Raw genomic sequence first — 25,646 nt, forward strand, 5'->3', positions numbered from 1 at the left:
TTTGTGCATTGTGTAGGAGTTTTAGATCAGAAAAAAATTATTCTTTTCACCCAGAAGCCTCACCTCGTAACTATAGCTGACCAAATTAATAAAGGATTATTTTTTTTTATATACATGGCATACTATGTTTTCTTTGAAGATTGTCGAAATTAAAAAAAACATTCTGTATTAGTAAGCCCTTGTGTGAAGGTTTTGATGGGAGCATAAATGTGTATCTTTTCTGTGAAGAAATGCAATCTGAAGTAAATTATATTTTTGCTCTTTAGTGCCATCACTTGGTAAATTAATAAAGAATATCTTGCAGATTATAGACAATTTGTAGTGATTATTGCAATTTTTGAGTAGAAAAGATTTTCCAGCCCCTTCCACCAGCAAGGATCTTGACAGGAAAGCTAAAGGGCTATTGAGCTTAGGGGGTGTGGGAGAGGGAGAGAAAATGAGCATAGTGTAAGGGGAGAATGCGGGCAATGATTGAGACAGGAGAATGGGCATGAGAAGATTGCAAAGATGTGGGGCTACCTCAGCACCGGCAAACATTTGCTGGGGGTGAGGGTGCATCATATGATAGCCATAGGGGGCTTTGTGGAGTATGAGCTTCCTTATTGAACGAGTGGAGGCTCGCTCAGTAAGAAGTGGTCAGTGGGGTTTTTAAACCCGGAGTGGCATTGGAGGTGGTGTGGACTCTCTAGCTGTAAGAAACAGGTGCGGTCCTTCTCTTTGGTGCACAATAAAGGCTGTTTGGTGATGGGGAAACTGGCATTTGGTTGAATTACTGCAGTGGAAATTCAGCAAATGACCTAAATAGGGACGAAGGAGAATTTTATTTACGAGTAGACTGTGGTGTGGCCTAAACTGATAGACTTTGAGTGATGAATAACATTGATAATTCCAATAGAGAAACTTATTTACCCAGGTAGTGCTCAGAGTATGGAAATGATTACCAAAAGGGGTAGTTTGCTCCGTAGCATAGATGCACTTAAGGGGAAGCTATCTCAGTACATGAGGGAGAAAGAAGTAAAAAAATATTCCTGATGCAAAAGATGGGGGTAAAAGCTCATGTGGAGCATAAACACTGGTATGAATCAGTGTTTTAATGCTGAATGTTCTCTTTAATTCTGAGTAAATGAGACACCGGAACGTATCAAAATAAAGCATTGGAGAAAGTTTGGGGATGGGGCTCCAGCATCCTCTTGTGGCCACTTCTTTTCTCTTGATTATTTCTCTGACTGAAGACAGGACTGAAAGCCTGAAGGTCACCTGAGAACATGGCTGAGCTTAATTTATAAAAGAGGGCGCGGTCTGAAATCAGAATACCACCACATGTGGCAAAATGCAGGAAGGCTAATTAAGATTATGCGGCACTTATACTGCAGTCAGTGTTTTCTCTTCAGAAGTTTATCATTCTGCACCAGCTGACTGCTGAAGGGGGCTATGGCTTTAAAAGGCTTGCTCTTTGATAAGTTTTGGTGTCATGTTATCCTGGGGTTCATGGTGAGGCTCTCACCCCCAACTCAGATTGTTGGTTTAAGCCTCATTCCAGAAACTTGAGCACATAACCTCGATTTTATCCTCACTAATCTACTTGTCGCAGATGTATGTCCATGACAGTACAGTCACTCCACCTACACCCGGTGGTGTGTTGCACTCCCACCATGCTAAATGGTTTAGATTCAGAACAAATCTAGCAGTTCAAAACTGGGCACCCAAGAGGCACTGTGGACCACCAGCAGCAGCAAACTGTATTGAACAGCAATCTGTAATACAATGGCCCATCATATTCCCCACCTGTAACATTATCTTCATGTCAAGGGATCAATCATCATTAAATGAAGGATGCAGCACCAGGTGCAGCATAGTCATACCCAAAAATACAGTGTCAACCTGGTGAAGCTGTTCGCTGGCAGTGAGAGCTTATGGTCCCGCTGTTGTCAACTGGGTTTCCTGTTGAACACACCCCTCACTGACAGGAAACCTGCGGCGGGGTGTGCCATCAGTGGAACTGGCGTAATTGCCAGCAAGGTGCTGGTGTTCCCATGTACCGGCTGCCCATGTCCTCCTAAATGGAAGTGGTCGTGAGTTTGGAAGGTGCTGTCTAAGGATCTTTGGTGAATTCATCATAGAAATGAATTGCTGCAGTGCATCTTGCAGATAGTACACACTACTCCTACTGAGTGCCGATGTTGGAGGGGGTGGATGTTCGTCGATGTGGCACCAGTCAAGTGGGCTGCTTTATCCTGTATGATGTGAAGCTTTGAATGTTGTTGGAGCTGCACTCCAGGCAAGTGGAGCGCATTCCATCACAGTCCTGACTTGTGCCTTGTAGATGGTGGACAGGCTTTGGAGAGTCCGGAAGTGAATTTCTCACCACAGGATTCCTAGCTTCTGACCTCTTGTCGTCATTATGTGGCAAGTCCAGTTGAGTTTCTGGTCACTGGGAACCCCAAGGATGTTGACAGTGGGGGATTCAGTGATGGTAACACCATTGAATGTCAAGGGGTAGTGGTTAGTGTCTCTTAGTGGCTATGGTTATTGCCTGGCATTTGTGTGGCGCATATGTTACTTGCCACTTGTCAGCCCAAGCCTGGATATTATCCAGATCTTGTTGCATTTGAATATGGACTGCCTCAGTATCCGAGGAGACGCGAATGGTGCTGAACATGGTGCAATCATCGGTGAACATCTCCACTTTTGACCTAATGATTGCGGGGTCATTGATGAAGCAACTGAAGATGGTTGGGCCGAGGACACTCCCCTGAGGGACTCCTGCAGAGATGTCATGGAGCTGAGATGACTGACCCTCCACAACCACAACCATTTTTCTATGTGCCAGGTATGACTCCAACCAGCGGAGAGTTTGCCCCTGATACTCATGGATTCCAGTTTTGCTCAGGCTCCTTGATGCCACACTCTGTTGAATGCGGCCTGGATATCAGGACCTGTGACTCACCTCACCTCTGGAATTCAGCTCTTGTCCATGTTTGAACCAAGGCTATAATGAGGTCAGGAGCTGTGAGACCTTGGCGAAACCCAAACTGGGCATCACTGAGCAGTTTATTGCTGAGCAGGTGTTGCTTGGTAGCACTGTTGATGACCACTTCCATCACTTTACCGATGAACGAGAGTAGACTGATAGAGCGGTCATTAGCCAGGTTGGATTTGTCCTGCTTTTTGTGTACAGGACATACCTGGGCAATTTTTCCCAATATTAATTTAATTGTTTTCCTGTGTTAATGATATAGGTTAGTTATTCAGTTGCTTTTCTGAATTTTGTTCTCTGCATTCTCTGCCTACAAATGTCTGATTCACTTGGAGCCATTCAACTATGTTTGATAACTGAGAGTGATGCATAAGGGTGAAGGATGTGACACCACATCCACTTGCACTATTTAATGGATAGAAAAATATTGATCTGTAGATAGATATGCTAAATGTTAACACTTGAGCAAACCTTAATAAACCAATCACAAAAACATTTTGCAAACTAATGTTTGAGTTATTTGATTTTAGTCACTTAGAAGTTAAAGTAAATCTTTTGAATTTCAGGATGTTTGTGTTCAGGATCCCCTCCCAGTGGTGGTTGTGTAAATGGATCCGCTTGGTGTGGTATCTGCCACACGCACTCCCAGATTTGAACCTTGGTTATGACAAGTTCAGTGCTTTTTGATAGCAGGCTATTGGAGTGTAGCAATTAACCTTCAGCACTCCTGAGCTAGACAACTGGAATCAGCCAGAATTCCTGTTCCTGATTGGTTCCTGGGCCATCTTGATAGGAAAATGCAGTTTCCATGCTGGGATTCCAGTTGAGGAAGCCTAAATGTATGAATTTGTTCTTCAATTATGGTGACCAATATAGTCAAATTGTCTGCTCATTTGCAGACTGACATGAATGCTTATTGGATCAACTATCAGGTGCTGGCTCATGTTGGTTCCTGTCCCCAGTACTCCTGAACAACTCAATATCTTCAAAAAAGGATGACAATTATATCATTTATATTCTTCACTGAGAATAAGTACATGTCACGAAGTGAGAGAATCAGATGGCAGCAAAGATATTCCTAATTGTATCAACTGTAAGAACATAGTTCAAAAAATACCATTTCTTTTAAATACAGCAGATTCAGAATATCAATATATAGCTCTCATGTTGATGTATTTATGAGTAACAATTGTGTTCTGGATGAAGGATTTGGTTGACTTTGCTGACGTCATCTCAATTTGCATTTGGTCATTTTCATGCTGTTTTGCATTTAATCCCATTGGTCATTAAGAAAATCAAATTCCCTGCAACTACATTATCTCTAGGCAGGAAAGGCACTTAAATAAAAGGTTGCATCTTTGTTGTCTTGAGCTGTGAATTTTCCTGATTCTTTGATCCTGATTCTACTTGAGAAGGATGAATGTGCTCCGCAAGTTTTAGTAAGCATGTAATTCCATGATCAAATTCAGCAAATGTTTGTGGGACATGCTATTTGCATCTCAGGAAATGCACATGTCCTTGTGCAGTTTTTATAAACAGTGTGATCGTCAAGTTGCAGTGTGCACTAACTTCTGGAAATTAATCTCCTACGGAGAATTGTTGTTGCAGTCTGCAATTTTGCTCCATGTTTTACATATCACTAATTTATCTTGTGTATGGTTTTTATGCAAAATCATTTACAGTATTTGGGCTCAACAAACACTTCCTGTAGTAGAGGAGCCAAACCCACATACGAGTCTTTAAGGAGTTATGTTATTTTAATTTGCAAATTTGTGGTTTACAGTGTACATGTTGAAAGAAATAATGTGGATGACTCTGCTTTCTGCAACATGTCCTGTCATTTAAATAATTGAGTTGATTTTTGTATGGTTCTAGGAAGAATAAATAGTTAAATTGATCTCTTTCAGTGCTGCGCCAATGTAACAAAAACCAGGCTTTCTTGTTCTGTTCTACACATCTGGCGGTTTTGATTACTTTAAAACCGTATAAAGTTCCTGCCTGAAATAATAGCCTTTTGAACAGCTATTATTGCTTGCCTGTTTAATGAGGCTGTTATTGTGGTTCTGCTGAACAATAGTATCTGATTCCATGCAAGCATGTGAATTAGGAGCAGGAGTAGGCCACTTCACTCTGAGTGTGCTCCGCCATTCAATAAGATCATGGCTGATCTGATTGTAACCTCAACTCCACATTCCCACCTACCCAAAATTATGTATTTATATTTTCACTATTTAAACATGAAAGTAACATATAACGTATTAAACTTTTGCCATGGTATGTTTGATAATGCTACGACTCATCAAATGGATCAAATTTCCAGGTCTTGAATATTGCTTTTAAAAAAAAGATGACTTTGTCAAAGCTTTTCATCTTGCACTGATCAGGACCGTTTGCAAGAATACTAACGCCAGGGGAAACAAATTTTATACTGTATGAGTATTTTCCTGATTATCTGATCCTAGTTCTACTTAAGGATGAACGTGCTATGTAGGTTTTATCAAGCATGTAATTCCATGATCAAAATCAGCAATTATTTGTTTGTGCATCTTGGGAAATGTACGTGTCCTCGTGCAGTTTTCATCGTAAGAAGTCTCACAACACCAGGTTAAAGTCCAACAGGTCTCCAAAAGCTCACGATTCCAAAGAAACCTTTTGGACTTTAACCTGGTGTTGAGACTTCTTACCGTGCCCACCCCAGTCCAACGCCGGCCTCTCCACATTACAGTTTTCATAAACAGTGCGACCATCAAGTTGCATCTTGCGGTGTAACTGCTGGAAATTGGTCTCCTGCAGAGGTTTGTTGTCCTCCTGGCATGGTTATTCTTGTAAACTGTTCTGATGAGCGCAGCATGACCAGCTTTGACAAAAATTCTCTTTTTCACCAGAACTCCAATTTCAAGGCAATACTTTCTTGAATTGAAACAATTCTCATTTTTAATTTTGATTTCATGAAACAGATTGTATATCAAGGTTCACAGCTGTGTATTACCATTGCATTCATAGCTCTAACATATCCCTGATGTAGCATAATGGCCAGTTGATCAATTGTGGGCATTTTAAAAATTGTCAGGTGATGTGTGGGATGCAGTATTTGTAATTCAATATCCAAATGGACATAAAGAATGTCATATCACGTTGTGGAAAATAACCCAGCTGAAAGTAAATGTTGCTCCTCAGCTGTAATTTATTTCATATTTTGTTAGAATTCTTCAACGCCTGTTTTATCTCCATATTTGGCAAAACCCACAATCTACAAGTCTGCCCCTGTTGAGTAACAAATGGGTTTATTTTTACTCCATTTCTCTGAAAATCATGGATTCAACTTGGTTAATTTAACTAAATTAAAACGTTCTCACTTTCTAGCAGGTTAAATATGGAATAGTACAAATTTTGTGTATATTTGTCAAAAAAGTGACCGAATTTTCTGTGTGTTAATGTAAACTTTATATATCTATTTAAACAGCTCCCTTGGTGGAATCTGAATTTGCAAAATAAAAATTTGTTCATTATTCATGAAGAGACTTGACGTGACCTTCACACAAATAATGTGCCTTTTTATAAGTTATGGCCCAGATTTTGCAGTCAGCGATGAAGAAAGAGCATTTGCGCTGACCTCAAAAATAAAAACTGCCCACAAAGACCTAGCAATCTCTGTGGCATGGATTTCCTCTTTGCCGATGGCAATTTAAATCTGGTGCCAAGCCAAGGGGTGTCCTGACATGCAGCAGCAGTCATGTCAGCAAATAGTAGCCAATCATCTCATACAACAGACCAGGAAGTTAAAAGAAACTTCATGTTTTCTAAATTTTAATTTTCATTGAGGAAATAAATGATGATGATTTAATAATCACAGAAGCTAAAGTAAAGATAAACTCACTAAAAATGAAAAAATATGTTTTTTTAACAAGTGAAATTTGACGTGCCTCAGCATTTTTGGCGAATTTCATGGTAATTTGGAAGTTCATGTGCCTTTAAAAATATGGTTACACTTCCTTCAATAAGGTGTAGCTTTTTTAAAAAAGTGTTTTTCTCATGAGATTTAACAACATAAGTGTAGAGATTCTCATTAATTCAACTTACTTCCATCAGATATAGTTTGAGGTGTTGAGGGAGAGTTGCTTCAACAGCGCACATACTGAGAAGTATGGATAACAAATTCTGCATTTCATTGTTATGATTATTCCAGAAGTTACTGTCCATTTCAGTGAAGAATGATGCTGACAGTTTCTCGGTCATTACTATTACGAAGTCCTGGACAACTTATGAAAAGTTGGTTCATTGTCTTGCAGGACACATGTCAACATTCAACATGTCCGTAGGTCTCTAGGATTCTTTTCCTCTTGTTCGTGTTTATATTAATTTGTTTTCGCCTTCAATTATTCCAGTTGGATCTAGGTGTGACAGAGGTGTGACAGAGGGACCTTGGTGTGCAAGTCCACAAATCCTTGAAGGTGGCAGCACAGGTGGAGAAGGTGGTGAAGAAGGCATATGGTATAGAACATAGAACATAGAAAGTCACAGCACAAACAGGCCCTTCGGCCCACAAGTTGCGCCGATCACATCCCCACCTCTAGGCCTATCTATAGCCCTCAATCCCATTAAATCCCATGTACTCATCCAGAAGTCTCTTAAAAGACCCCAACGAGTTTGCCTCCACCACCACCGACGTCAGCCGATTCCACTCACCCACCACCCTCTGAGTGAAAAACTTACCCCTGACATCCCCCCTGTACCTACCCCCCAGCACCTTAAACCTGTGTCCTCTCGTAGCAACCATTTCAGCCCTTGGAAATAGCCTCTGAGAGTCCACCCTATCCAGACCCCTCAACATCTTGTAAACCTCTATCAGGTCACCTCTCATCCTTCGTCTCTCCAGGGAGAAGAGACCAAGCTCCCTCAACCTATCCTCATAAGGCATGCCCCCCAATCCAGGCAACATCCTTGTAAATCTCCTCTGCACCCTTTCAATGGCTTCAACATCTTTCCTGTAATGAGGTGACCAGAACTGCGCGCAGTACTCCAAGTGGGGTCTAACCAGGGTCCTATAAAGCTGCAGCATTATCTCCCGACTCCTAAACTCAATCCCTCGATTAATGAAGGCTAGTACGCCATACGCCTTCTTGACCGCATCCTCCACCTGCGAGGCCGATTTAAGAGTCCTATGGACCCGGACCCCAAGGTCCTTCTGATCCTCTACACTGCTAAGAATGGTACCCTTCATTTTATACTGCTGCTCCATCCCATTGGATCTGCCAAAATGGATCACTACACACTTATCCGGGTTGAAGTCCATCTGCCACTTCTCCGCCCAGTCTTGCATTCTATCTATGTCTCGCTGCAACTTCTGACATCCCTCCAAACTATCCACAACACCACCTACCTTGGTGTCGTCAGCAAACTTACCAACCCATCCCTCCACTTCCTCATCCAGGTCATTTATGAAAATGACAAACAGCAAGGGTCCCAGAACAGATCCCTGGGGCACTCCACTGGTCACTGACCTCCATGCAGAGAAAGACCCCTCCACAGCCACTCTCTGCCTTCTGCAGGCAAGCCAGTTCTGGATCCACAAGGCAACAGCCCCTTGGATCCCATGCCCTCTCACTTTCTCAAGAAGTCTTGCATGGGGGACCTTATCGAACGCTTTGCTGAAGTCCATATAGACCACATCCACCGCTCTTCCTTCGTCAATGTGCTTGGTCACATTTTCAAAGAACTCAACCAGGCTCGTAAGGCACGACCTGCCCCTGACAAAGCCGTGCTGACTACTTTTGATCATACTAAACTTCTCTAGATGATCATAAATCCTGTCTCTCAGGATCCTCTCCATCAACTTACCAACCACTGAGGTTAGACTCACCGGTCGGTAATTTCCCGGGCTGTCCCTGTTCCCTTTCTTGAATATAGGGACCACATCCGCAATCCTCCAATCCTCCGGAACCTCTCCCGTCTCCATCGACGATGCAAAGATCATCGCCAAAGGCTCCGCAATCTCCTCCCTCGCCTCCCACAGTAACCTGGGGTACATCCCATCCGGTCCCGGCGACTTACCAACCTTGATGCCATTCAATAGTTCCAACACATCCTCTTTCTTTATGTCCACCTGCTCGATCCTTTCTGTCCTCCGCAATCCAGCAGTACAACCACCCAGATCCCTTTCCACCGTGAATACCGAGGTAAAGTATTCATTAAGCAGCTCCGCCATTTCTAACGGTTCCGCACAAACTTTTCCCCCTTCACCTTTTAAGGGTCCTATGCCTTCACATCTCATCCTTTTACTCTTGACATATTTGTAGAAAGCCTTGGGATTCTCCTTAATCTTACCCGCCAAGGTCTTCTCATGACCCCTTCTCGCTCTCCTAATTTCCTTCTTAAGCTCCTTCCTACATCGCGTATACTCCTCTAAATCCTTAACACCTCCTAGCTCTCTGAACCTTCTGTACGCCTCTCTTTTCTTATTCACCAGGTTCATCACAACCTTCGTGCACCACGGTTCCCGTACCCTACCAACACCCCCCTGTCTCATCGGAACGTTGTATGCTTGCCTTTATAGGACGGGGTACAGAGTATTAAAGCTGGAGTCTGATGTTGCAGCTGTATAGAACGCTGGTTAGGCCACATTTGGAATACTGCGTCCAGTTCTGGTTGCCGCACTACCAGAAGAACGTGGAGGCTTTAGAGAGAGTGCAGAGAAGGTTTACCAGGATGTTGCCTGGTATGGAGGGTCTTAGCAATGAGGAGAGATTGGGTAAACTGGGGTTGTTCTCCCTGGAAAGACGGAAAATGAGGGGAGACCTAATAGAGGTGTACAAGATTATGAAGGGGATAGATAGGGTGAACAGTGGGAAGCTTTTTCCCAGGTCGGAGGTGACGATCACGAGGGGTCACAGGCTCAAGGTGAGGGGGGCGAGGTATAACTCAGATATCAGAGGGATGTTTTTTACACAGAGGGTGGTGGGGGCCTGGAATGCGCTGCCAAGTAAGGTGGTGGAGGCAGACACGCTGGCATCGTTTAAGACTTACCTGGATAGTCACATGAGCATTCTGGGAATGGAGGGATACAAACGAATGGTCTAGTTGGACCAATGAGCAGCACAGGCTTGGAGGGCCGAAGGGCCTGTTTCCTGTGCTGTACTGTTCTGTTCTTTGTTCTTTGAATTTTAGTCAAGCATAATCAAAGCTTTTCAGAAGAAGTTGACTTTTAGTTTACAAGGCTTTTCCAAAGCATGATTTCTGGTTGTAGCATCAGTGACCGTGTACCTTTTGAATTCTGAAGTAATATTAAAAAATGAGGTGTGCTGGGGGATGTTTTGTCTTGCACTCAGCAGGCCAGATTAAAAAATGCCAAGTTTCAAAGCAAGCAACAGTTTAAACTCTGAGAAAGGATGCTGATTGGTAGACACGTCAACTCTGGTCAAGGCGTTACTCTGGTGAATGCGCCAGGGAACCTACTGTCCTCAACCTTTCATTGAATTCAAAGAAAAACAATGCCTGGCCATGTTCCTTTTCGCTACAGAGGGGTAGCAGTGGTCAGCACTACTGCTTCACAGCTCCAGAGACCTGGGTTCAATTCCCGGCTTGGGTCACTGTCTGTGTGGAGTTTGCACATTCTCCCTGTGTCTGCGTGGGTTTCCTCCGGGTGCTCCGGTTTCCTCCCACAATCCAAAGATGTGCAGGTTAGGTTGATTGGCCATGCTAAAATTGCCTCTTCGTGCCCTGGGATGCGTAGCTTAGAGGGATTAGCGGGTAAAATATGTAGGGGTGTGGGGGTAGGGCCTGGGTGGGATTGTGGTCGGTGCAGACTTGATGGGCCGAATGGCCTCTTTCTGTGCTGTAGGGTTTCTATGATTCTATGACAGGCCCCTGTCTGTAAATATATGTAGCTAATGGCAAGTATAATTGAACCACTTTGAACTAAGCCTGGCTGATAATCTTAAATTGATTGTTCGTGCAATTCTTAGCCCACTCCGGATTATTCAGCAAATGCTCTACAATCGCAGACTCTCATATAACATTAGGCATTATATTCTGAGTTCTGCAAGCACGGGCTGACTGAATATGGTCTGTACGCTGTTGTGAACAGCTAGAGGAACATCCTGTTTAATATGATTCACCAGTCATTGGGACATAAGGCATTGGAACATGACGGAACGTCTTTTTGGCTTGACAGTAGCATCCTGTTCATGGAAAACACCATTCTATTTGCTACTGCATAGCAGTAGTGTGAAATGGCTAGCTTCACTGATGCTTACATTTTTGAGATATCTTATGCTTTCAGGGTAATTTGAAGTCAACTGGGCATTTTTAAGGCAGGGCCCAAATGTTTTATCCTTGTGGACTTGTGGGCACATACAGTGGAATCTCGGTATCGTAAGTTTGAATCCGTGTTCCATCAATTTGTTCAGGTTGCAAGCTAGTACGAAAGAACCTGGCTTGTGTGTTTAATAATGAATCATGAAAAGCAGCTCTTGCCAAACCTGAAGGTTTGGCAAGGTGAGAAGAGGCCAAACCTTCAATGGTGAATTCAAGTAAAAATGGACCTGAATTACCCAAGATATAAGGGTAATATAAGGGTATATCTTTATTTCTAAAGATATACTGAAGGGCATTGAAAACTATAATCTTGTAATGCTTGAATCTTGATGGGGAGGTGCACATTGGGAGTATTCAAGGAGATGAGTAGATGACAGAATGTTTGTATTATCTAAATCCCACACGTGGCACCTCTGCTCTTCCCTCCTGCCTTTTTTACTCTCCTTGCCTTTCTCTTCCCATCTTTCCTTTAGCTTAGTGAGAGTATAGAGACTACAAAGAGGTAGGAATAGTTACGTAAGTGGGTAGATCGATTGTAATGTGGGAAAACATAACAATTGAGAAACAGAATATTATTTAAATGTAGAAAGACGACAGAATACTGTGGTACAACAGGATCTGGGTGTCCTTGTGCAAGAATCACATGAAAGTTAGCATGTAGGTGCAGCAATTCACTATCTCCCGATGCTAATGGATGTTTTTAAAAATTCTAGAATCCAATCTGCATCTTTGCCAAAGACTGATCTGTTCTTCATTGGCCCATACTCTATCTGTGTACCAAGTTGTGTTGGAATCCATTCATTAGTTTTTGACATATATTGTTTAGAGACAAACAGACTAACCAACAGGCAAAAACATTATTTTTGTCCACCTTCAGCGACTCAGGTAAAAATGAGGGTTTTCCCAATTAAGGTGAAGATGAGGAGGCACTTCTTCTCTGAGGGTCATTAACCTTTGAAATTCTCCACTCCAAAGATCAGTGGAGGTTGGGTTATTGAATACATTCAAAGCCAAGTTGGACAGATTTTTGATCGACAAGAGAATTTGGGTTATTGGGGTTGGCAGGAAAGTGGAATTAAGGTCACAGTCAGATCAGGACAGGCTTGAGGGACCAAATGGCCTACTCTGATTCCTATTTCTTATGTAACACCCAATGCAGTTACAGAGACGCGAGCACAAAATCTCGACTGGTGCTGTTATTCCATGGGCTTCAAGTTGGCTGACGAGACTTAAGTGGTGCATTTATTGAACACCTTTTGGAAGGTCATGTACACCACATCAACCGCATTCCGCTGATCAAATTTCTCTTAGTTCATTTTGAAAAAACTCGACCAAATTAGTTGTGATGATTTGCCTTTAGTAAATCTATACTGGCTTTCCATAATAAATCCACACTTGTCCAAAGATATCAGAGCTAACAAAACAACCAATGTTTTCTCTAATTAAATTCCTGTGCAGGCCATATACCAGTTGGTCCCTTTTAGTTACTGCTTGTATAAGGCCACAAAAAAATTAAAAGGACTGCATGCACACTTGCACAAATTTGCCATGCATTTAAAAAAAGAGTACTTTGAGCAGAACCTCGTTTGACTTCATTCGAGATGAAAGGGTTTGGAAACTTTATCTTCCAATATGTTGACCATCGTTTGGATGAACTTCTAGGGACAAACATCTTGGATCAGTAATTTCCAGAAGCTGCCCGTATTGAAGGCTTTTTGTGAGTTCAGCAAAGACACAATAAGCTTCCAGTTTTGCATCTAACAGTTTTACTGAAGCTGTTTTGCAGCAGAAAATGAGACCAGTGGTATCTCAATCTTTAATGAATTCTGAATTGATGATTGGGCAAATGTTTTAAGCTATATGCTGAATGTAACAAATTAGAAATAATCCTACCATGGATCTTCCGTTATATTACACATTGAGAAAATCATATGTTTTTGTCTCCTGTTCTTTTATTTGAAGAAGTGGATAAACAGATGCATCTCAACACTTATGCAAATTCTTTTTGGCACAAAGCTAGAAAATTAAACGCAACTGATCTCATTGGTGTCCTCCTGCTTGATAGATCTCAGGCAGAAAAGCATCATCAGAAAACATTGGGTTCCACTTTTGTGCTGACAACATCCAACTGTCACTACCTCACCACCCCTCTTGATCTTTCAACTGTCTGATTTGTCACACTGCTTGCCCAACGTTTATACTGGTTTAGCAGAAATTTCCTCCAACTAAGTATTGGTAAGACCCTATCCCAGTAAACTCCATCCTACAGCCCCTTGTGATCTCTGCACTCTTCCAAATCTGGCATCATGTTAATCTCTGATTTTAATTGCTTCAGCACTGAAGGCTGTGCCTTTTCGTGCCTGGGCCCTAACCTCTGGAATATCGTGCTACACAATGTTTTGTTATATTAAAGATGGTGTAAGTTTTTGTTGCCTGCCAATGGAGGAAGGCATAGAACAGAAACATTTCCAAAGAGTTGTGATGCAAGACAAAACCGTGATGGGGCCTGAGTGGAAGGTAATTGGATGCAATCTGGTTTCAAATGTTTGTTCCAGTAGTTTGATAAAACTGTTGTCTGCTCAATTTTCTTGCTGCTGTAAAAATTTGACATTTATATAGGGCTTTCAGTATAATTGTAGCTGCCCCATCCAAAAATCATGTCAGCTCTGAACTTTCTGGCATTGACAAAATAGGTATTCCATTCCTTCCATTCCCATCTGTTTCTCTCCATCTGCATTCCACTCCCTTCCCACAGTTATAAGTTGGAAATATGTTTTGTGTGATATTGAGCAGTGTAGCAGATTTAGCTAAGTTGTAATGAATGATGCAGATACATTTTACAACTATAATCTATTAATGGCACTTATTTTCATATTTTGCAGATGATCCTGTGGGATTGGGATTTGAAGCAATGGTTCAGAAGTTACCAGTATCAGGTTGGTATCAAATTTGCATTAACTTGTATATGGGCCTAAGAACACAGTACATTCTGAATACGTTCATGTTTTTGGACACACAAGCGCTTTACTAACTATCTTGCATTTCTGAATTCTGTGTTCATTGTTTATCTTCTGACCTTTTGACACATGTAATGCAGAATTGTTCTGTGATACTGCAAACCAGAAGCACTAGACAGTTTTTGAGATTGTTAATGTGATTGGCTAACAGAAAGATGCATAGGGGGCAGGATTTTGTCTGCCATTTCACTTTTTGTTGAATGTTAAACAATGTTGTTCCACCTTCAACTGCTTATGGAAAACCCTCCACTGGAAGTTAGTTGGAAAAATTTTTCCATGAGCGGTAGCTTAATCTGAAGCTCTTGCAATTATAATTTTGATTATTTGGTTTGAAGCCCTCTGCTTTCATGTTTAGAAATTACATCAGAAATTGCTTTATATCAGACTCTCTGATTTAAAAAAAAAAATCTGTTTAGCGAACTTGGATATTGTTGTAGAATTTTGTTGTGCATTACTTAAAATATAGTTTTCCAGCTTCTGACAATTAATCTAGTGAAAAACCAATTCTTTCAATGAACAGCTGGTATCTTGATACGTTAATTGCATTTCTAAATTAAGTGGATAGATATGCCACAGTACTTCACTTGCTGCGTTGAAAGGTGTGCTGTTTTATGATATGACTTCTAACCCATAAAACCACTCTGCCGTCCGTTCCCAGCAGAGTCTTGATTCATTACTTATCTTTCTCCTCACCTTTTGTCCGCAGGCTATTTCTTCCCTTTTTCTTAGCCATCCCGTTCAAAACAGACTTATGTCTATGTCTACTTCCTAAAGGTGTAAAGCATATTAGCCAAAAGCAAACAACATAAATATGTGCCATTTTCTCCAACTAAACTTTAACATGTTCTTTTATTGGCAACAGTTATGTTTTTCGTTCGCCCTGGGTAGTTTTTGTAATATCCTAGTCACACTTTTGCTTACTGGTTGGTTCTGTATTTTCTCAAAATTTCTGCAGTTTGTCTTTTCCCCTTTTTTTGCTTTGGGTGTAATTTTCTCTCCTAAATATTTTCACATTTCCTTATTTTTTACTTCATCCCTCTGCCTGTCTATTTTCTCTCTCTCTGTCTTTCCATTCCTTTTGCTGTAGCTTCTGTAATTTTATTTATCTCCCCTCCAGCTGTTTATCTTTGTTCTCTGTATTCAACCCCTGCCATTAGCTTTGTTGAAGTTTAATTTTGTTCTCCTTCCCATTGGATGCCACAACCTTGCCTTTTCCTCATACTTTTTTTCTTATTAATTATTTTCTGATTAACCATCCTCCACTGAGTGGGTTACTGGTTAAACACAATCCATGAACTTGGGAGGGTGATCAACATGGTGATTTCTGTTTAGTCTGTATAGCTTGGGCCTAGATCTCAGATCACTCGGAAGGTGACACTGGTTCTGGTGAAATGAGATATTGGGGTTCAGCAGTATATCGGGAAGGATTTGGGGAGGTGAGAGAGAAAATCTGGCAATTCTGCACTAAGTTCTGGAATCTAAAATCACTGGGAAAGCAGTCATGAGATCTTGGATCACTGGAAAAGGATTGCAACATTAGGAAGGGAGGTATCCAGGCTTAGGGATGTTGAAACCATTCTGGGTTTGAAAAGGTGGAGGAGGCAGAGTGCCCAAAATCATCTTAATTCAGTGGGACAAAAAGGCTGAAATCCTGATCAAAGGTATAAGGGTTAAAACAGAGTCGAGTGGGGGAGAGCTGAGGGCCAAAAATCTTGCTATGTTTGTTTGGATTTGTTGTATTAAAGGCTCTCATAAATGTAAATTATTGTTGAGGGTGACTTTGATCATCTTCCTCACCTCCATCCCCTTCTGGTCTGTCGAACCATCGATGGATTATCGAGAGAATCCGCTCCACTGCCCCTCCTCCTTATCCAAGCACACAGGGACCTCAAACTAGTGCAACCACTAAAGATTCCAATGTACAAAGTGCATCAAAATAACCTTCAGTCATTCGTCTAATTAGCTGATCACCAGTGAAAGCTTGACGTCTGTCTGTCAGATTTTGATTATCTGATTGTTGATTAGAATGCAGCTTGTTACCTTGTTACATAATGCTGGGTCAAACCCCATTGCCATTCCAGCTGATCATCCAGGGAACTCCCCCTCACTACTCCCTATAGTTCCCACAGGAGCACCCTACGACCACTCCACTATTAACCCTCCCACCTCCCTGGATCAATTCAATTGCTACTCTGGGCAGAATATTTACATCTGTCATCAAAGCACAGGTAACAACGAGAGCTCTATAATTTATTCTTATTATACCACTCATTTGTTTTTTTTACTGGGGAATTTAAATAGAGAGAGATTGAGGGAGAACACTTTATTGATGCCAACTTCTTACATGTCTGAAGTTTCTAAAAGTGTAGTCAGTCTCCTATGGTGTAACACATGGCAAGTGCAGCAAATCTCTCCAGAATTCTATTCCTACAAGTCTAGCCTGGAAGATGGTGTAGATAAGCAGGGGCAACCGGGATGGGTGAAGTTAGATGTAGGTGATGGGATAGGACAGGAAGGAGTTCAAGATTGGTCTCAATTGGAGAGGAGAGCAGAGGATGGTGGAAGACCATAAGAAATATTAGCAGGCCATTTGGCCTGTTGAGCCTGCTCCACTATTTGATAAGATGATGGCTGATTGTGGCCGTAAAACTCCATTTTCCTACTTGTGCCCCCCATCCCTCAACTCAGTTGTCAACCAAATATTTGCTTAACGTCATCCTTGAATATATTCAATAATCCAGCCTCCGGTGGTCTCTCTGAAACATAATTCCAAAGACTAATGATTCTCCGAGAATAAATTTATCCTCATCTTCAACTTAAATGGGAGATTAATTTTAAACTGCGCTGCTGTGTTCTAGATTTCCCAAAGAGGGGAAACATATTCTCCCAGAATCCATCCTGTCAACACCCCTTTAAAACCTTACATGTTTCAGTAAGATCACCACTCCCTCTCCTCAGATTGAGGAGAGGCTGAACTTGCTCAACCTTTTCTCATGAGACAGCTCCATCATGGCAGGGATCAGCCTTGTGAATCTTTTCTGAATAATTTCCAACGCAAATGTATCCCTCAAGTAAGGAGACCAAAACTGTAGAGAGTACTCTCAGGTGACGTCTCACGAATGCCCTGCACAGCAATGGCAAGACTTCCTTATTTTATACTCCATCCCCTGTGCAATAAAGGTCAACATTCCATTTGCTAACCTTTGTGGTTCATGGACTCCCAGATCCCTCTTTCCTGCAAAATTCTGCAGTCTCTCTCCATTTAAATAATCTGATTTTCTTTTCTTCCAGTCGAAGTGAACAACCTCATATTTTTCCACATTATACACCATCTGTCAAGTTTTTGCCCGTTCATCCAACCTATCAATATCCCTTTACAGGCTTTGTATCCTCCTCATAACTTGCTTTCCTATCTATCTTTGTATTATCTGCAAATTTGGCTATAATTACTATAATACTATGATCCTTCTTCCAAGTCATTAATTATCCTACTCCAAAGAGGAAAGTTGTATGTCGGCAGGCTGAGAGGCGAAAGATGGTGAGTTCAGTGGTGAGGAAAAGAAAGAGAGGAGTAGGAATAGCCTTGAGAGGAGAGGAATGGGTGATAATGGATGATGAGGAACTGGGATATGGTGAATGTTATAGAGGAGGAGCATGGTATGAGAGGATGTAGACAAAAGATAGGAAAGAGAGAGGGTAAGGTGGCAGGAGTTAAGCAGGGGTAGTAAGAAGCGAAAGGGCTAATTGGAGGAATAGAACAGTCAAAAACATTAGGCGTGGATGGTAAAGGAGACAATTAGTGAATGGAGAAGAGCATTGGAGAATTTTGTGCATTTCCAACTCTGATTGTTTTGCCTTCACCTGATTGGGCCCTAAACTCTGGAATTTCCCTCCCAGCATCTTTGCTCTTTATCCCCCTCTCCTTCTGTCAGATGCTCCTTAAAACTTAACTCTTTAACCAAGCTTTTGGTTTAATGTCCTTGGATCTCTAAATGGCTATGTCTCAAACCTTTGATGACGAAGTACACTGGGATGATTACATTAAAGGTGCCAAGTCAATGCAATTTCTTGAATGGATGGGAGAAAAGATGAGGCGAAGATGCTGGGGCAGAAAGGGCAAGGGATTGAGAAAAGGAATAGGAAGGAACAGAGAAGGGTTTGGGAGAACATAGGATAAGGGCAGTGGAATCCAGAAGGAAGAAAGAAAAGAAGATGGGGAGTGAGAGGAAACAATGCACTTTCGTCAGCTTTGGGAACAGATTTCCTGAAGTTGTCAAATTATTTAAGTTTTTCTTTGTGCAGTTGACCACACTTGATTATGATGCTGTTGAATTCTAAACATGTAATAGAGCTTGTGGACTGCTTGCTGATTTTATTTAGTGAAACAGTTTGTGTAGCACTGGCTTTGAAAGAAGCTCCTTTTGGAATGGGTATTTTTCAGCTGGCTCCAAAAAAGGTTTACTTTTTTAAAGCTTTCCACAGTTCCAATATTTTTCAAATTTTTGGAGTGCTGTTAAATTTTAATGTGTAAGCAGTTTTCAGGATTCTGTTGTGCACTCCTAATTTGATGTTTGGTGAACCTGTCATGAGGTGCGGTACCATGCAGGTAAGAAATGGATAGTGGTGCACCACACTGCTTGCTTCTGCTCATTGTATGTCAATTATATGGACATAGGGCAAGAATGAGTGTTGCCCAGTTTTGCTGATGAAACTAAAATTGGAGACTTGGTAAATAATTTTCAGAACCAAATTATGTTACAAGTGGATAATTATGAATTGGAGGATTTGCATGAAACTGACATTGTATTTGATGATGTGGAGATGCCGGCGTTGGACTGGGGTAAACACAGTAAGAAGTTTAACAACACCAGGTTAAAGTCCAACAGGTTTATTTGGTAGCAAAAGCCACAAGCTTTCGGAGCCTTAAGCTCCTCCTTCAGGTGAGTGGGAATTCTGTTCACAAACAGGGCATATAAAGGCACACACTCAATTTACAGAATAATGGTTGGAATGCGAATACTTACAGCTAATCTCGTCTTAAAGGTACAAACAATGTGAGTGGAGAGAGCATTAAGACAGGTTAAAGAGATGTGTATTGTCTCCAGACAGGACAGTCAGTGAGACTCTGCAAGTCCAGACCAGCTGTGGGGATTACAGATAGTGTGACATGAACCCAATATCCCGGTTGAGGTCATCCTCGTGTGCGGAACTTGGCTATCAGTTTCTGTTCAGCGACCCTGCGTTGTCATGTGTTGTGAAGGCCGCCTTGGAGAACGCTTACCCAAATATCAGACGCCAAATACCTGTGACCGCTGAAGTGCTCCCCAACAGGAAGAGAACAGTCTTGCCTGGTGATTGTCGAGCGGTGTTCATTCATCTTTTGTCACAGTGTCTGCATGGTTCCTCCAATGTACCATGCCTCGGGACATCCTTTCCTGCAGCGTATCAGGTAGACAACGTTGGCTGAGTTGCAAGAGTAGGTACCGTGTACCTGGTAGATGGTGTTCTCACGCGAGATGATGGCATCTGTGTCGATGATCCAGCACGTCTTGCAGAGGTTGCTGTGGCAGGGTTGTGTGGTGTCGTGGTCACTGTTCTCCTGAAGGCTGGGTATTTTGCTGCAGGCAATGGTCTGTTTGAGGTTGTGCGGTTATTTGAAGGCAAGAAGTGGGGGTGTGGGGATGGCCTTGACGAGATGTTCGTCGTCTTCAATGTCATGTTGAAGGCTCCGGAGGAGATGCCGTAGCTTCTCCGCTCCGGGGAAGTACTGGACGACGAAGGGTACTCTGTCCATTGTGTCCCGTGTTTGTCTTCTGAGGAGGTGGGTGTGGTTTTTTGCTGTGGCGCGTCGGAATTGTCGATCGATGAGTTGAGCGCCATATCCTGTTCTTATGAGGGCATCTTTCAGCGTCTGGAGGTGTCTGTTGCGATCCTCCTCATCCAAGCAGATCCTGTGTATACGGGGGGCTTGTCCATAGGGGATGGCTTCTTTAACGTGTTTAGGGTGGAAGCTGGAGAAGTGGAGCATCGTGAGGTTATCCGTGGGCTTGTGGTATAGTGAGGTGCTGAGGTGACCGTCCTTAATGGAGATGCGTGTGTCCAAGAATGCAACCGATTCCGGAGAGTAGTCCATGGTGAGTCTGATGGTGGGATGGAACTTGTTGATGTCATCATATAGTTGTTTCAGTGATTGTTCACCATGAGTCCAAAGGAAGAAAATGTCATCGATGTATCTAGTGTATAGCATCAGTTGAAGGTCCTGTGCGGTGAAGAAGTCTTGTTCGAATCTGTGCATGAAGATGTTGGCATATTGAGGTGCGAATTGAGGTGTCCTGTTTGGAGACGATACACATCTCTTTAACCTGTCTTAATGCTCTCTCCCACTCATATTGTTTGTACCTTTAAGACTTGATTAGCTGTAAGTATTCGCATTCCAACCATTATTCTGTAAATTGAGTTTGTGTCTTTATATGTCCTGTTTGTGAACAGAATTCCCACTCACCTGAAGAAGGAGCTTAAGGCTCCGAAAGCTTGTGGCTTTTGCTACCAAATAAACCTGTTGGACTTTAACCTGGTGTTGTTAAACTTCTTACATTGTATTTAATGCCAGTAAATACATAAAATTATCAAACAAAAACAGTCATTACAAAACATAATGGCGCATTCAGCTTGCATCACAATACATAACATTCTCCATCCCAAAGCCGGGTAAAATCCAGAGGAAGCAAAAAAGCCAATTGTGAAGTTGGGTGGGGGATTTAAAAATTCCTCTCTGGCCATATAGGGTATTGAAAACTAATATAGTCCTCGCTTTTGTTACTTTGAGACCTCCATCAGCCACAAGTAGAGCTAGCAATTGCTTGAAAGCATTTCGTGACTGCATAAGCCAACAGCTTCTTCCACAGGTCCACAATTTTTCTGTGGAACTAAAAAATCCTTACATCTAAACTGCTGTGCTAAGTGGCTTTGCTGCTTTGGCACCACTTATATAGACACACATAGTCGGCATCATGAAATACAAAAATCATTCATTTGTGATTGGACCATCAACAAAAATTGCCATTGCTAACATAGAAAAAAAATACTGTCCTTTACTGCAAGTTATTTTTTGAGCTGTATGTGTTGCATTGAAAGTTAGAACCATTGTTCCATTTTTTCCCAAGTTCTGAACATGTGTAAATATTGCCATGGCATCTTGAACCAGTTTGAACTCTAAAAATGAAGGTAAAATGGAATAACATTTTAATGTCTGTGTTTAGGTTTGTCATTACCAACAAAAGTGTATGTTTTATTTATTCATGGAGATTTGGGCATTGCTAGCATGGCCGACATTTATTGCTCATCCCTAATTGTTTCACGAGGTGGCAGCGTGCTGTAGTCCCTGTAATTTAGGTATACCCACATTGTTGGTAGAGGAGGAGTTCCAGGTTTTGACCCAGTGACAGTGAAGGAAAGATGCTGTATTTCCAGGTTAGGTGGTGCAGGTCTTGGAGGTCAATTTTCAGGTGGTAGTGTTTCTGTGAACCTGCTGCCCTAGGCATTAGAGGTTGCGGGTTTGGAAGATGCTGTTGAAGGAACCTTGTTAAGTCAATGTTGCTTCTAGTTTGCTTGTTTACCAAAAGCCTTTAAAGTGTGTCATACTTTGAGCGATTCACTGGAAGTTCAAATTTATTTTCTGAAGTTATTGGTCTGTACAGAGATTGTAACTCCTGATTTGCGGACAGGCTTTTGGAAGTTGGTAAGTGAGTTACTGACCACAGAATTTTCAGTCTTTGGTCTGCTCTGGCCACAGTATTTAAGTCGCTGGGTCAGTTATGTTTCTGGTCAATGCTTGAGTGCTTCACAAACTTTATCCCATTTTCATGCCTCAGTCTTGGTACTGCCTCAGGGTTAGAATTTGGGAGCTGTGAGAGTTGTTGAGCACGGGGGTGGAGGGGCAGTAGCAGCACCAATTTAAATCAGAACAGCAGGATAGTAACCTTCACCTACACTAGATGATGGATGGTGGAAGATTCAGTGATGCCATTGAATGCCAAGAGGACATGGTTATTGCCTGCCACTTGTCTGATGCGAATGTTACTAGCCACTTATCAACCCAAACCAGAATGTTGTTTAGGTCTTGCTGCAGTATCTGAAGAGTTACAAATTGTATTGACCTCTATGTATTCATCAGCGGATATCCCACTTCTGATGTTATGATGGAGGGAAGATCATTGCTGAAGCAACTGAAGATCTTTGGATCTCAGACACTGTTCAAGGAACTCATGCAGTGATACGCTGGGGCTGAGGGTATTGGTCTGCAATAACACAACCAGCTTCCTTTGGTCTAAGTATGACTCTAGCCAATGTGGACTTTTCTCCCTCAATTCCCATTGACTTCAGTTTTGTTAGGGCATGTATACTGTCTTGATGCCTGGGGCAAGCACTCCCACTTTACTTCTGTAGTTCAGCCCTGTTGCCCGTTTGGACTGACTCTGTAATGACGTCTGGAGGGGAGTAGCCATAGCAGAGCCAAACGGAGCATCGATGAATAAGTGTCATTTGATAGCACCATTGTTAATACTTTCCATTGCTTTGCTGATAATTGAGAGTAGTAATTGTCCAGATCAGATTTGTCCTGCTTTTACAGACTGGACATACCTGGGCAATATTACACATTGTCAGGTAGTAGCTGTACTGGACCAACTTGGCTGACTGGTTCTGAAGCACAGACGTTCAGTACTTAAGCCTGGATGTTATCAGAGTCAATGGCAAGTGTCTGGTGCACTTAGCTTTTTGATGTCACATGACATTAATTCATTCAGCTCAAGACGAGCATCTCAGAGGCTGGGGACCTCAGGAGGATGCTTACTTAGATGGATCATCCACTTGGCTCATATGACTGAAGTTGGTTGCAAGTGATTCAGCTTTGTCTTTTGCACTGAACTCTGATTAATGGCTTACGGCAGACACCACAAAAATTGTAAGTGTATTAAAGAATTTTGATCTGTGTTGTCTAATTGTGATCAAAATGAAAAACTATTTCCTTAAATTTGCTCAGCTGTTTAATTTTTCTGAACTTCAAACTCCATTTGGTTCTGGCTGAATGCAACATGTGCCTGATTGTTCTTAACTTACTGTCCCCTCTTGAAGCATCTTGCTGAGTCCAACATTGCTTCAAATTAATTCTCTTTTGCATTAGAAGTAAAAGGCTGAGTAAACTTGGTCTTCAGTCATCTTTTGTGAACAGTTTGTTTTGTAATGCTGGAATGTCAAGCTTGTAAATTGCATTTTCTTTCTTTTGAAGTAGAATGGGAAAAAACATAAGAACATAAGAAATTGGAGCAGGAGTAGGCTATCTAGCCCCTCAAGCCTGCTCCGCCATTCAATAAGATCATGGCTAATCTGATAGTGGGTTCAGTTCCACTTACCCGCCCGCTCCCCATAACCCTTAATTCCCTTAATAGTTAAAAATCTATCTGTGACTTAAACACATTTGACGAGGTAGCCTCTACTGCTTCATTGGGCAGAGAATTCCAAAGATTCACTACCCTCTGGGAGAAGAAGTTCCTCCTCAACTCTGTTCTAAAGTGACTCCCCCGTATTTTGAGACTATGCCCCCTAGTTCTTGTTTCCATTGTAAGTGGAAATAACCTCGCTGCTTCTACCCTGTCTCGCCCCTTCATTATCTTATATGTCTCTGAGATCTCCCCATAACCTTCTAAACTCCAATGAGTACAGGCCCAGTCTACTCAATCTCTCCTTATAAGCTAACCTCCTCATCTCCGGAATCAACCTGGTGAACCTTCTCTGTACCCCCTCCAAAGCTAATATATCCTTCCTTAAATAAGGGGACCAAAATTGTACACAGTACTCTAGGTGCGGCCTCACCAGTACCCTGTACAGTTGCAGCATGACCTCCCTGCTTTTCTACTCCATCCCTCTCACGATAAAGGCCAACGTTCCATTTGCCTTCTTGATTACCTGCTGCACCTGCAAACCGAGTTTGTGATTCATGCACAAGGACCCCCAGGTCCCTCTGCACGGTAGCATGTTGTAATTTTTCACCGTTTAAATAATAGTCCATTTTACTATTATTCCTTCCAAAGTGGATAACCTCACGCTTACCAACATTATACTCCATCTGCCAGATCCTTGCCTATTCACTTAGCCTATCCAAATTTCTCTGCAGACACTCTGAGAGAGCAAAGAGATTATCACCAGTGTTCTATGACTACAAACAAGGGAAATAAAGAAATTATGGGTGTAATATAAACAAAGTCATAGTGAATCGCGATAGTGACACGGCGGATAATAATGTGTCCTTTTTCTGACCTTCACATTTTTTTGTTTTCTCTACCTTTGTAATCAGCAAACAGGAAGTTTGTTGTTTAGAATGGATGACCATTGTTTTTCCCCTCCCCCAGTTCAACTGCTTCCTCTAACAGGATGATCCAGGTCAGACATTTTCCACATGGGGAATCACAGGAATAGACCTGTATGCTTCATCTGAGAGCATTTTGGGAACAGGGCTAAAATCTGCAGTAATTGTGTGTGTAAAACGTTTTTTAAAAAAATGACATTCTTGCAAACTTCTAGTTCCAAACTTACTTTTCATGTCTGTGATTACATGGTTAAAAACAATGTTTATAATGAACAATGCTGTTTACAGTGCTGCATTCTTTAACCTGATCTTTGTTCCAAATTGATCATCTAGGTCATCTATTTCATGGGCACCTTTATTTGTTCAAAATTATTCAACAAAACTATCTTCTCCAAATGAAAAATAATTTCAGAAATTCAATGTGTTTCCATCTTGAAGTTAATGTCAGTTTTCTGCAACATGGTAAATCTCGAGCACTGCAGTAAACCATCAGTTAGTTTCTTACCTGACAATTGCAGTTCTACACATGCTGACCAAGAAAGCAAATGAAAGCTGACACAGTCTCAAATAAGCTGCCAATTCAACAACAGATTCTGAGGACGCAGCCAGTGAATTAGTTGGGAGAACAAACCAAACCAAGTACTGTAGAAGACAGACTGTATTAGGGTCTGGACCAGCAAACCCTGGCAACTCATGATTTGATCCCTGCAGAGCATGAGCAGTTGATAATTTTGTCTGCAGACATAATGTAAATGCTGCTTGTCTATTGAAATTAATTTGTATGACCATATTTGCCCATCAATTTGACTGTTACTTTTTTATTGGGATGTAAAATACAGATTGAACTGTTTATAAAAAAAAAAAATAATTTCAGGGCAGCTAGAAAGGCAAATTGGCTCTGAGGTAAATCTGCTTATCTCAACCCTGAGCATCATCATCTGATTTCTCTAGTGTGATCCACGTTGTAAAATGCTAT

At 41.8% G+C, this 25,646-nt stretch overlaps 1 protein-coding gene across 3 annotated transcripts in view; it reads left to right on the forward strand.

The window, feature by feature from the left end:
* pde3b (phosphodiesterase 3B) overlaps nucleotides 1–25,646 on the forward strand; it is a 197,944-nt gene that overhangs the window by 105,046 nt on the left and 67,252 nt on the right. For all 3 annotated transcript variants that reach the window (XM_078220754.1, XM_078220755.1, XM_078220753.1), the window contains exon 2: nucleotides 14,173–14,226. In XM_078220754.1, coding sequence (XP_078076880.1) covers nucleotides 14,173–14,226 — 54 coding nt within the window. The remainder of the gene's footprint in view (nucleotides 1–14,172; nucleotides 14,227–25,646) is intronic.

Source organism: Mustelus asterias, chromosome 9 (genome assembly GCF_964213995.1).
Source record: "Mustelus asterias chromosome 9, sMusAst1.hap1.1, whole genome shotgun sequence".
Lineage (NCBI taxonomy): Eukaryota > Metazoa > Chordata > Chondrichthyes > Carcharhiniformes > Triakidae > Mustelus > Mustelus asterias.